General features: G+C 45.1%; 1 protein-coding gene across 1 annotated transcript in view; it reads right to left on the bottom strand.

Annotated features, from left to right (window-relative positions):
• Positions 1–13,450, bottom strand: part of SLC43A1 (solute carrier family 43 member 1) — a 639,315-nt gene that overhangs the window by 500,870 nt on the left and 124,995 nt on the right. Inside the window, exon 2 of the mRNA XM_073596982.1 lies at positions 10,504–10,666. Coding sequence (XP_073453083.1) covers positions 10,504–10,657 — 154 coding nt within the window. The 5' untranslated portion in view covers positions 10,658–10,666. The remainder of the gene's footprint in view (positions 1–10,503; positions 10,667–13,450) is intronic.

Here is a 13,450-nt window from a genome sequence, read left to right as displayed (position 1 = left end):
ACAGTGTTCAGCTAAACCTACAAGTTAGTGGGGTGCGTCCACCTCACAGTGTTCAGCTAAACCTACAAGCTAGTGGGGTGCGTCCTGCTCACAGTGTTCAGCTAGATCCGTTCCTGTTATCTTCTTACTGACAGGCAGGCTTGTCTTGTTACAGTAAATACAGCTACCTGAAGAAAATTGCTGGTGTTCTTTTGATCCTATTAGTACCACAGTCAGGCAGCTAGACTATTTACAGTTAGTGCAGTGCGTCCTGCTCACAGTGTTCTGCTAAACCTACAAGTTAGTGGGGTGCGTCCTGCTCACAGTGTTCAGCTAAACCTACAAGTTAGTGGGGTGCCTCCACCTCACAGTGTTCAGCTAAACCTACAAGCTAGTGGGGTGCGTCCTGCTCACAGTGTTCAGCTAGATCCGTTCCTGTTATCTTCTTACTGACAGGCAGGCTTGTCTTGTTACAGTATTTTAAAGAAAATTGCTGGTGTTCTTTTGATCCTATTAGTACCACAGTCAGGCAGCTAGACTATTTACAGTTAGTGCAGTGCGTCCTGCTCACAGTGTTCTGCTAAACCTACAAGTTAGTGGGGTGCGTCCTGCTCACAGTGTTCAGCTAAACCTACAAGTTAGTGGGGTGCGTCCACCTCACAGTGTTCAGCTAAACCTACAAGCTAGTGGGGTGCGTCCTGCTCACAGTGTTCAGCTAGATCCGTTCCTGTTATCTTCTTACTGACAGGCAGGCTTGTCTTGTTACAGTATTTTAAAGAAAATTACTGATGTTCTTTTGATCCTATTAGTACCACAGTCAGACAGCTAGACTATTTACAGTTAGTGCAGTGCGTCCTGCTCACAGTGTTCTGCTAAACCTACAAGTTAGTGGGGTGCGTCCTGCTCACAGTGTTCAGCTAAACCTACAAGTTAGTGGGGTGCGTCCACCTCACAGTGTTCAGCTAAACCTACAAGCTAGTGGGGTGCGTCCTGCTCACAGTGTTCAGCTAGATCTGTTTCTGTTATCTTCTTACTGACAGGCAGGCTTGTCTTGTTACAGTAAATACAGCTACCTGAAGAAAATTGCTGGTGTTCTTTTGATCCTATTAGTACCACAGTCAGGCAGCTAGACTATTTACAGTTAGTGCAGTGCGTCCTGCTCACAGTGTTCTGCTAAACCTACAAGTTAGTGGGGTGCGTCCACCTCACAGTGTTCAGCTAACGCTACCTGTAGAAGGTTGGTGGTGTTCTCATACTACAGGCAGGCAGTTGATTTTGCTAGCTGCAGTATCAGTACATATATATATATATATAGATATAGATATATATATATATATCTATATCTATATATATATATATATATATATATATATATATATCCCAGCTTAGTGCAGCTACAGGCCATTAGTATGTCTGGAAGGCCAAGAAGGAGAGGCAGACAGTCACAAGCCAATAAGAGAGGGCAAGCAGGCTCTGTGTCTAGTGCTGGTCGTGGAGACGGTGCATCCTCATCAGCACGTGGCCATGGGACACGCTTGGCCTTTTTTTCAGCAGCTGGCCATGTTGAGCCGCAACATGCGGAAGACTTGGTCGAGTGGATGACCAAGCCGTCCTCATCCTCCTCATCCTCTCTCACCCATGCCCAGGGTACTTTGTCTGGCAAAGCAGCGGCCTCTTCCCTCGGCTCAATGTCATCAGTGACTCCTTCCCTAGCCCCACCATGTCCTCCTGAGGAGTCCCTCGAACTGTTTGACCACAGTGTTGGGTACATGCTCCAGGAGGATGCCCAGCGTTTGGAAGGCTCTGATGATGATACTGAGCTCGATGAAGGCAGTAACAGGAGCACAGACAGAGGGGGTGCCCAAGAAGGACAGCAATCTGGCAGTCATGCTCCCCCTGCTGCAGCATACTGCCAGGTTTGCTCCAGTGATGAGGAGGGAGGGGATGATGAGGTCACTGACTCAACGTGGGTGCCTGATAGGAGAGAGGAGGAGGAGGAGGAGGCGGCACATCACCAACGAGGCAGGATGCCCTCCAGGGGCCAGCCTAAGGGCAGCACATTGACTGCATCACACCCCAAAGCTCCACATGTGCAGGGCGCTGCAGTCTCTGCGCGTTATTCAAAAAGTTCTTTGGTGTGGGCCTTTTTTGAGACGAGTGCATCAGATCGCACCGCTGCTATTTGCAACATATGTCTCAAGCGTATCTCGCGTGGCCAAAACAGCTCCCGCTTGGGTACCACATGCTTGACCAGACATATGTTGACCTGCCATGCAGTTTGTTGGCAAGCGTATCTAAAAGACCCACACCAAAGAACAAAGAGGACCTCTGCTTGCTCCTCATCAGCTGAGATTTCCAACCCCACTAGACCTTCAGTTCTCTCTGAGACCTGCACTGAGAGGAATGAAGGTGTAGAATTAGGTGTGTCACAGCCACGTACTTGTGGGCAATCTGATTTTGGTACACCGACGTCAGATTGTACCAGGCAAATTTCCCTGCCCCAGCTGCTGCACCGCCGAAAGAAGTTTGCTCCCAGCCATCCACATGCCCAACGGTTGAATGCTAGCTTGGCAAAATTGCTAGCACTTCAACTGCTGCCTTTTCAGTTGGTAGACTCTGCCCCCTTCCGTGAGTTTGTGGAATGTGCGGTTCCTCAGTGGCAGGTACCTAAACGCCACTTTTTCTCACGGAAGGTGATTCCGGCTCTGTACCAGCATGTGGAAGGCAATGTCCATGCCTCGCTGGACAGGGCGGTCAGCGGTAAGGTGCATATTACCGCTGACTCATGGTCCAGCAGGCATGGACAGGGACGTTACCTAAGTTTCACGGCGCATTGGGTGACTCTGCTGGCAGCTGGGAAGGATGCAGGACAAGGTGCAGTAGTGTTGGAGGTTGTTCCGCCACCACGCCTCCAAAATGCTAATGATTGTGACACACCTCTCTCCTCCACCCCCTCCTCTTCTTCTTCCTCCATGGCCTCTTCCTCGGAACCAGCGGTGCTCCGTAGTCGTTCAAGGGGCTACGCAAGTACGCAGGCCAAAAGATGCCATGCGGTGCTTGAGCTGGTGTGCTTGGGGGACAGGAGCCACACTGGGGCAGAGGTTCTGTCAGCTCTGCAGGGGCAGGTTCAGAGGTGGTTGACGCCATGCCAACTTAAGGCAGGAATGGTGGTTTGCGACAATGGCACCAACCTCCTCTCTGCCCTCCGACAGGGACAAATGACCCATGTGCCCTGTTTGGCTCACGTCCTTAACTTGGTGGTGCAGCGGTTCTTGGGCAGGTACCCGGGCTTACAGGATGTCCTGAGGCAGGCCAGGAAAGTCTGTGTGCATTTCCGCCGGTCATATAATGCCAGTACTCGGCTGACGGACCTCCAAAAGGAGTTTAACCTGCCCAAGAACCGCCTAATCTGTGACATGCCCACCAGGTGGAACTCAACGTTGGCCATGCTGCAGCGGCTGCACACGCAGCAGAGGGCCATCAATGAGTACCTGTGCGACTATGGCACCAGGACAGGGTCAGGGGAGCTTGTTTTTTTTTCCCCACGCCAGTGGGCCATGATCAGTTATGCATGCACTGTCCTGTCACCATTTGAGGAGGCCACGAGGATGGTGAGCAGTGACAGTGCATGCATCAGTGACACTGTCCCCCTTGTCCACCTGTTGGAGCACACGCTGCGTGGAATAATGGACAGGGCACTTGAGGCAGAACAGAGGCAGGAAGAGGAGGACTTCCTTAGCTCTCAAGGCCCCCTTTATCCAGACAGTGTTCCTGCGTGCCCGCCGATCACACAGGAAGAGGACGAGGAGGAAGAGGAGGAGGAGGAGGAGGAAGATTGTGTCAGTATGGAGGTGGAGCCTGGCACTCAGCATCAGCAGCAGTCTTTAAGGGATCAGTCCCAAGAAACACATGGACTTGTACGTGGCTGGGAGGAGGTGGCTGCGGACCATGTCGTCCTTAGTGACCCAGAGGACTCCGGACCGAATGCCTCAGCAAACCTACGCTGCATGGCCTCCCTGATCCTGCAAAGCCTGCGTAAGGATCCTCGTATTCGTGGTATCAAGGAGAAGGACCAATACTGGCTGGCAACCCTCCTTGATCCACGTTACAAGGGTAAGGTTGCGGACCTTATCTTGCCATCGCAGAGGGAGCAGAGGATGAAACATCTTCGGGAGGCCTTGCAGAAAGGTCTGTGCAACGCGTTCCCAGAGACTGGGAGGTTACAAACTCCTGTTTCTGGACAACGTGTTGCTGAGGCTTCGGTCAGTCAAAGAAGGAGCGGTGGAGAAGGTGGCCGTCTGACCGATGCGTTCAGACAATTTTTTGGTCCGCAGCCCCAAGGTATGATCGGTTCCAGCAACCATCGCCAGCGTCTGTTTTACATGGTGCAGGAATACCTAGGGGCAAGATCAGACTTGGACACCTTTCCCACCGAAAATCCTCTGGGTTACTGGGTCTTGAGGATGGATCACTGGCCAGAGCTTGCACAGTATGCAATTGAGCTACTGGCCTGTCCTGCATCCAGCGTTCTTTCGGAACGCACATTCAGTGCTGCTGGAGGCGTGGTAACCGATCACAGGGTGCGTCTGTCCACTGACTCGGTCGATCGACTGACCTTCATAAAAATGAATGAGTCTTGGATCACCACCAGCTACCAAGCACCTGATGCTGATGTAACCGAATAATTTTTTTTGAAATCTCAGATCCCTTCAAAGACTGCCTATGCTGATGCTGAGTGACTATCCCTGAGTAATTATCCTCTTCCTCCTCAATCATCACGCTGATAGCTCGTAAGAACATTTTTGGTTCTGGGTGCCACCACCAGTGCCTAAGGCACAATTTTTCAGCCCCTGTTTAACAGGGGCATGTAATTACGATTTTTGATGTAATACTTTGCAGCAGGGCTCGTTCCTGCATTCCAACTAGAGTGTCTGTGAGGGGTTGCAGTGTTGTGGCACCAGCACCAGTGCCTAAGGCCCAATTTTTCAGCCCTTGTTTAAAAGGGGCGTGTAATTACAATTTTTGATGCAATACTTTGCAGCAGGGCTCGTTCCTGCATTCCAACTAGAGTGTCTGTGAGGGGTTGCAGTGTTGTGGCACCAGCACCAGTGCCTAAGGCCTAATTTTTCAGCTCCTGTTCAACATGGGCATGTAATTACAATTCTTGATCTAATATTTCACAGCAGAGCCCTGTGAGAGCTTACAGTGTTGTGGCCACAGCAACACCTAAGGCCCAAATTTCTGCTGAGTATATAGGGCAGGACCCTACTTTCAAACAACTAACTTACAAACGACTCCTACTTGCAAACGGAAGGAGACAACAGGAAGTGAGAATAAATCTACCCCTAGGAAGGGAAATTCTCTCCTGTAAGAGTTAATATGGGAAAAACATTTCTCCTTTCCACTGATGCTTTCCAATCCATTGGGACAAAAAGTGAGGTGAAATCTTCTGAAGAGGAGGAAAGACAGCAAAACAAATGTCACAGGGGTGATAACCCTTCCCTATGTTTTCCAAAAAGCTTAAAAAAGATTTTTTGGCTGGAGCTAAACACGTTAAAAATGTACCCGTTCAAAATTACAAAGAGATTCTACTTAACAACAAACCTACAGCCTGTATACTGCTGTTCAGAGTATATAGGGCCTGGTGGCCCCACACCTTTCCTTATTTTAATTTGGGTGCGGGGTTCCCCTTAATATCCATACAAGACCCAAAGGGCCTGGTAATGGACTGGGGGGTACCCATGCCGTTTGTCTCACTGATTTTCATCCATATTGCCAGGACCCGACATTACATTAAACCCGCAAGCAGTTTTAAATGAGATTTTTTCCTTTAAAAATGACATTTGGTGCAGGGACTGTTCTAAACACGGGAAACACGCTTCACTTTACAGGCATACTATAGACACCCCTCAGGTACGATATTTAAAGGAATATTTCACTTTTTTTTTTTTTACTTTAAGCATCATTAAAATCACTGCTCCCGAAAAAACGGCCGTTTTTAAAAGTTTTTTTTGCATTGATACATGTCCCCTGGGGTAGGACCCGGGTCCCCAAACCCTTTTTAGGACAATACCATGCAAATTAGCCTTTAAAATGAGCACTTTTGATTTTGAATGTTCGAGTCCCATAGACGTCAATGGGGTTCTAACGTTCGTGCGAACTTTTGGTCCGTTCGCAGGTTCTGGTGCGAACCGAACCGCGGGGTGTTCGGCTCATCCCTACTTTTTACATTACACAGGCACGGTCCACTGTTATCACAATCAGGAACCTAGTCCAGAGTAATCATGTGCAGCTGACATTGGAGTGATTGATAAAAGGCTGGAGGAAATCAGCAGCACAGAGATGTAAATAAACAACAGAAAGAAAGGTGAAGACTGTATTTTATAGAGAAAAAGAGCAATTCATTATGATATACAGTTCTTTAGTAAAATAAATGTTTTTACGTTAGGAGTAAAATCTACACCAAGACTATTTTTTTTTTTTTTTTTTCTCCATCCTTTTTTTATTGAAAAAATCGCATTAAAAAACAGAACAACTCACAAACAGGGACTGACAAATCCATCATCTGCGCAGTCCTTAAATTGACCACATTTATACAGTAGTCCACATAGTAAGCAAAGAAAACGATCATCAATAAAATACCCTCCTTTATCAAAGGGATATTCAAGAGTTTTACCCCTTTTTCCCTATCTATCCCCCTACTCCCACCATTTAAATCCCCCTCCAACTCCCTTCCCCCAACCCTCCTATACCTTATTCTCCCCCACCACCATTCATTCTATGCTCCTCCCACATCACCCAGTGCTTCCATATTTTCTCAAATTTTTTTATAATTACTTCTTTTCTTATATATATATGTTTCTCTCTACTGACTTCCTCCTTTACTTCTTTCACCCATTCCTCGAACGTCGGGGGTTCTTTTCTCTGCCAGTTCTTAGCTATGAGCTTTTTCCCTTGAAACAGGCACCTAACTATTGCGGTCTGTGTGTCCCTTACGGGCTGTTGTTCCTCCATCAGGCCCAGTAGACAGGTCTTGATACCCATGCTCAATGATGTCTTAAAAATAAAATTTATCCTGTCCACTATGCATTTCCAATATCTGTACAATTTTGGGCAGCGCCAGAACATATGCCACAGATCTCCCCTCTCTCCTCCACACCTCTGGCACTCCGCATCTACCCTCTTCCCCATCCTAAACATCTTTAATGGTGTAAAGTACACCCTATATATCAAATATAGATGAGATACTGCCTGTGATGGGGAGAGGGAGACCCTGGGTCCAGAAGCCAAGACATACTCCCATTGACTGTCTGACATTGGCCCACCCTCGTCCTCCCATTTCTTCCTATTTTTGTCTTCCACCCTGTCCCCCTGGACCGAAACTCTCAGACTACTGTACATATCGGAATTTAAACCTTTCGTGGGTTCTGCATCAACCAGCTTTCTCAGAGAGGTCATATCACTCCATAATGGCTCCTTACCGTTAAATTGTGCGTCTAGGGCATGCCTTAATTGCAAGTATCTGTAGAATGATCGGTTGGGGATCGCAAATTCAATCACTAGCTCCTGGAATGTTTTTAGACTCCCAGCCTTATAAAGCTGTGGTAAAAAATGGATGCCCTGCCGATCCCACTCCTCAATCTTCCCCATTTTTTTTAACTCATTGAGCTTGCTATTTTCCCATAATGGGGAGAACTCCGAGAAATCCACATATCCCATTATTTTTTTAACCTTATTCCAGCTCTTAACCATCAGCCGGGTGGTGGGGCATCTGGTGACAAAGGAGTCCGCCTCCAGCGCTTCTACTATAGTATCATGATTAGTGTCGTTTAATAATACGTTGTTCCCCGCTACCCCATTCCCGGGCCTGTTGCTCCCTCCCATATGCTGGAGCTGAGAAGCCAAGAAATAGCATCCCGGGTCCGGCACTCCCAGTCCACCCTTCTCTCCAGGTCGCCGAAGCGTCTGCAAGCCGATCCTTGCTGCCCCACCCTTCCAGATCAGCTCTCTAAATAGGCTATCCATTTTGTTAAACCAACGTTTAGTAATCCAAACAGGTGAGTTGTGTAAGATATATAGAATTTGCGGCATCCAAACCATTTTTATCAGATTACAGCGCCCGGCGACCGAAAGAGGTAACCGTCCCCACACCCGACATTTCTGTTTAAGTTTTTTCATTAATGGAACTAGGTTTTCTGCAATATATTGCTCCGGATCTCTTGAGATATTAATCCCCAGGTATTTCAACTGACTTACTACTTTAATTTGTGGGATTTGGTGCGGAAGGGGCTCCGTCAGAGGGTCTATGGGTAATATTGCTGACTTTTCCCAATTAATTTTTAACCCGGAGAAATGACCAAAGTCCTCAATTATCCCCATGGCCGTCCTTAATGAGTCCTGTGTGTCCCCCAGGAACAACAAAATATCGTCTGCATACATTGCTATTTTCTCCTCTCCCCTCCTTCTATTAAACCCCTGAACCCCCTGAGACGCCCTTATGGCCGCAGCCAGTGGCTCCATTGCCAGGGCAAACAGGAGGGGTGATCTTTGCTTTTGGCTTGTCATATAAAAGACTCAGCCAATGAACAAAGCTGGGGCCAAATTGGAGTTCCGCTAGCACCTTCTAGATATAATGCCATTCCAGGCAATCAAATGCCTTGGCTGCGTCTAACGAGAGCAGAGCTCTCTAACCGCTATTTACTGTGGGGATCTGCATATTTAAATATACTCGTCTTATGTTCGTACTTGTAGCTCTGTCCGGGATAAACCCAGTTTGATCTATATGGATTAGTTTTGGAATTATTTTCTTTAGCCTTGTTGCCAGGGCTTTTGCCAGAATCTTCACGTCGGAACATAATAATGATATCGGCCTATATGATGCCACTTCTAACGGATTTTTCCCCTCCTTCAGCAGCGTTATTATGATGGCTTCTGTCATAGACGCCGGTAAAGTCAGTGTAGCTCCGCCTTAGGCGTTTCGTCATCGACGTTATCAAAGGCGCACTTTGATAACGTCGATGACGAAACGCCTAAGGCGGAGCTACGCACTGACATCATACGCGGAAGTAGGAGAGTGTGGAACGCAGCTGAGGCGCACGCCGCTCAGCTGTTGGTTCCAGACGCACGAGTCCTCTCCATACTAAACTTAGATTACACGCTGTGTGACTATTTGGTCTTTTTAGAAGAAGTCTGGATTTTATTTTAATTTATTTATTTTATCTTAGTTATTTTATGTTACCTTATGTGCTGTTATGATAGCTGAATAAACCATTTAAAAACGTATCACACTATGGAGCCCTGTTTCTTCCATATGAGGATATACTGAAGAATTCACAGCTGGTGCGGGAGACCCGGAGGACCTAAGAACACCATACCGCTGCCCTGGTACTACATGCCTACTACCCCTGCAGGGGTGCAGGGAGCTGGTGAGTGGGGATCTTTGAGGGGGAGCACCGCAAGTCACTGGATCTGAGCAGCTGTCTTCACGAAAGTCACTTACCACAAATGCTTTTTGTTTTTTCTTATTTTATTTTTGCTTTTTTGCTGGACTTTGGTACACGCAATTCCTTCACCATTTTTTCATTTTTTCACTAATTCTTAGGGACGCTTTGTGCATTTTTTATTTTATTTTTATTTTTAATTTTATTTTTTGTCTAAGTTGGGACACTTATGAGATATACATACTTATGTATATTTAGTAGTTTTTTCATCTTATCTTATGGACTTACATGTGGATCAACATAGGATTCAGATATCCTGATTAATGCCATTTCTGAGTGGATCGCACACTGATTTTCAGTAGGAGGTTTCCTTTGGACTGATTCCTCCCTATGGCACAGACTATGGTGTTTTAATTTCATTGTCAACTTATATTGTCATTTATTATTTTACAACTTGTTACTTATTTATCTGTGAGGATCAGCCACATGGTGTACACTTTTATGCAGGTCATGTGACTGACACGCTAGCACAGTCCACTCTTTATATAGTTGGACACTCACATTCACTGTCCAAAGAATTTGAGTGATTTAGGGCTTGCACTAAACATACAAAATTTTATTTATTTTTTATATTAATTTTGGGGTTCATTATATAAAATAAGGTACCCTGGTAAGGTAGCGCCACTCACCCCTAATTAACATTTTTTAAGTATGTCAATTTCTTTATAGTTTACACCAAGACTATTTAACCACATGCCTTGAATTAACCCAACACCCATTTTGGAAACATAGTTCATCTTTACTGATACTTATGGATTATTATGTAAATATTTTAAGAGAAATCGAGTTTAATAGAAATAGAAGACTATAATTTTGATAACATAATGTTGGAGAAGTGATATTTTCCAACACAAACCTACCAATCATAATTTTTGCCTCCTTTTGCAGTTAACAATATTGTCTACAACAATTTCCAATTTGAAAATGTGTGCTATTTTATAAATATACATATATCTTTTTTGGGGTATCCCTTAGATGCTGCTAAGACAGTGGTATAACTGTGTACAATGAAAGTTTTAGTCACCTGTGCATAGGTGTGAATAAAATCCTTCCTGTTGCAGCATGATGAGAAGGGAGCCCCATCCAAAAAGAACTGCTGAGAAGAAAAGATTTTCCAGCACTGCAGTACAAGCAATCCACCAACGACGGGCAAATGCAGTTTGCAGAGAAGGAGCCATGTCCACGTTCTAAGAAGCAGGAGAAAGGTAAACAAGACAAAAAGTGCATCAGTGAATTTTAGTGGATATAACACACTGAATATGGTATATGTCATTAATCTTCCTCTAGCTGTGTATAATACATGAATACAAATTAAAAACATCACAGTTTTAAATAGATTCATGTTTCTAGGGCACTAACATGTTGACATTTTTCCATGCTGTCATTTCAAATACCCTCACGTGGATACTGTCAGTTTGGTTTAGTGCTGAAACTTTCATTTTCTCTTCACTTAAAATCACAAATCATATTATTGTAGCATAAATAAGCTCAAAAAATAACGAAATGAAGAGCCTTGAAGCTTAAAAAGTTTATAAAATGTAAGGGAAGAAATGTGTTTCTAACATGATTATAAGGTGACTTAGAAGCAGAAGGGGTAATTTGAGTCTTTATATCCCTCAGGGCTTGTACTGGTGTTCTGGCATCTGCAAACAATTATGCGATGAATACCCTTCATCCAAAGGCTCTCTGTGCTACCTGCATGGTGTATGAAAGTTGCTGCAAGCACACTTTTGCTTTCCAAGCTTTGTATGGAAGAAGATTGGGTGATGCACCTTTGAAGCCTGTCACACAACTCTCACTTGCATAATAGAAGGAGTGACACTACATCTAATAATACTTGCAAAATTGCAGTAGTATTCTTAACACATTTTAGTGCTTCAAGTAAACCTGTGACCATGCTGTAGACAAAAAGGTGTTTACATAATCTTAATAAACAGTAGATGAGCTTGAAAACAGGTCCTCACTGATCTCTGAAGCTGAAAGTTCTGTGAAGAAATGAATATTCAGAATTCATAGCCAAAGTACTAAAGTTGTTTTATTTTTTTTTTAAATGATTTTTATTAGATTTTGACAGAAAAATAAATTATAAGAACAAGCTTCAGGTGCATTTCACATCTTAAAGAAAAATAAAAGGAGAAGTACATATCATCGTTACAGAAATATGTTTTGCATTGTAACAACTTATACACTAGAGTTACATCATCAACTAGCTGTAAACGGAAATTTCTAATATCAGGTCCTACAGGATCCTTGTTATTTCGGCCATCATGGGTGGGCCTTGGGTATCTATCCCATTCAACCATCAGCACCCCTTCATGGGAGCACACTGTGCTGGATAGAGGAATGGGTTCCATTTACTAATGACCTGAGGACCTAGAGAGGCATTAGCGAATTAGAAGAAATAAAAGAAAATTTTGGCCCATTGACCAAATGAGTTTGGTGGCAAAAACAGTTTGCTAAACGGGTAACATTTCAAGCTTAAAAAAACATAACAAAACCTAACAGTCCCTTTGGCACAGCCGCTGCTTAGGCATGATGCATAAAGATGCTATTATTCATATGTAGACCTCAGGGACAAACTACTAAGTAAAACTTTCTACTACAGTTCACTCCAGTGTGCATCCACTGCGGGAGTGAGTTCTATTCATGCCTGCCAGGTATGGAAAGTCAGGGAGATAGATATAAGAGAAGAAGAAACAAAAAACCAAAAAAAGGAAAAAGGGGTGTTGGGGAAGGAGAGAAGAGGGAGGAGTAAGAAGGAGAGAGGTGAAGTGCAAATAAGAGAAGAGTTTAGCCGTCTGCTCGGTGCCCCCACCACCAGTAGGGGTCTATTTCTAATAATTTGGATGTTCCCTTATTCCTATGTATTTGGACCATGGATCCCAAATCTTCTCAAACTTTGCTGAGGTGTCTAGTAAAGAGCTTACTAGTTTCTCCTGAGCCATTATCCATGACACTTTCCGTTTAGCTGCTATGAGAGAGACTGAGGGCTTCTTCCAAGCTTTAGCAAGGGTAATTTTGGCTCCCAGGAGAACGAAAAATACTAATTTCTGTGAAGACTTTGAGATCCCTGGAATGGGATGGTTGAGAAGAGCTGTTAGAGGAGACTTGGGAATGGTCTTACCTGTTATTTTGGATATATAAAATATTTTTTGCCAAAAGGTCCTGATTTTAGGGCATTCCCACCATATATGTATCATGGAACCTTTCATGTGACATCCGCGGAAGCAGAGAGGGGAGACCGAGGGATGCATCATAGCAAGCCGGGAGGGGGTCAAGTACCATCTAGTGATTACCTTTAGGCTAGCTTCAATCGGGGATATATTATAAATGCCCTTGAATGATCGGAAGAAGGCCGCGTGCCAGTAATCTAGAGCCCATGTGTCCTGTAAATCCCTCTCCCATGCCAGCATGAACGTTGCTTTCTTATCTGTAGCAGCAAGCGAAGAGTAGATTAAGGATATTCCCCCTCTCTGCTCCAGGAGTCCCCCACACCATATTTTGTATAGGGTGAACTGCGGTGGTTCGGGTTTCTCAACCCAGATTGATTGGAGAAAATGTGAAATTTGGTAAAACCTGAACCTCTCCGAATTGGGGAGACTCAGATATTTAACGCAGTGGTTGAGGGAACACGGCCCCGCTGCGGTAAAATAGTTCCCGATCCGGTACATACCCCTATCCAGCCACCACTGAAAGGCTTTTATGTCCATACCCGGGGGGAAACGCGGGGTTACGGAAAATGTGCGATAGAGGTTTGCTGTGCGATACCAAGGAAGGGCTCTTTCTGAGAGTGTCCCACAACGTCAGAGATTGTGATAAGGCGGGAGACAAGACCGGGGGCCTAGCCTTTGGTGGGCACCAGAGGAGGAAGTCAATTGTAAATGTTGGTACTGCCTGTCTTTCCATTTCTACCCAATCAGGTCTGGCTGTTTTGGCATAAACTGTTGATATCTGTGCTAGTCTAGCCGCCT

Source organism: Aquarana catesbeiana, linkage group LG08 (genome assembly GCF_042186555.1).
Source record: "Aquarana catesbeiana isolate 2022-GZ linkage group LG08, ASM4218655v1, whole genome shotgun sequence".
Classification (NCBI taxonomy): Eukaryota; Metazoa; Chordata; class Amphibia; order Anura; family Ranidae; genus Aquarana; species Aquarana catesbeiana.
The sequence above is the reverse complement of the archived record's forward strand: the minus strand, read 5'-3'. Positions and strand labels throughout refer to the sequence as shown.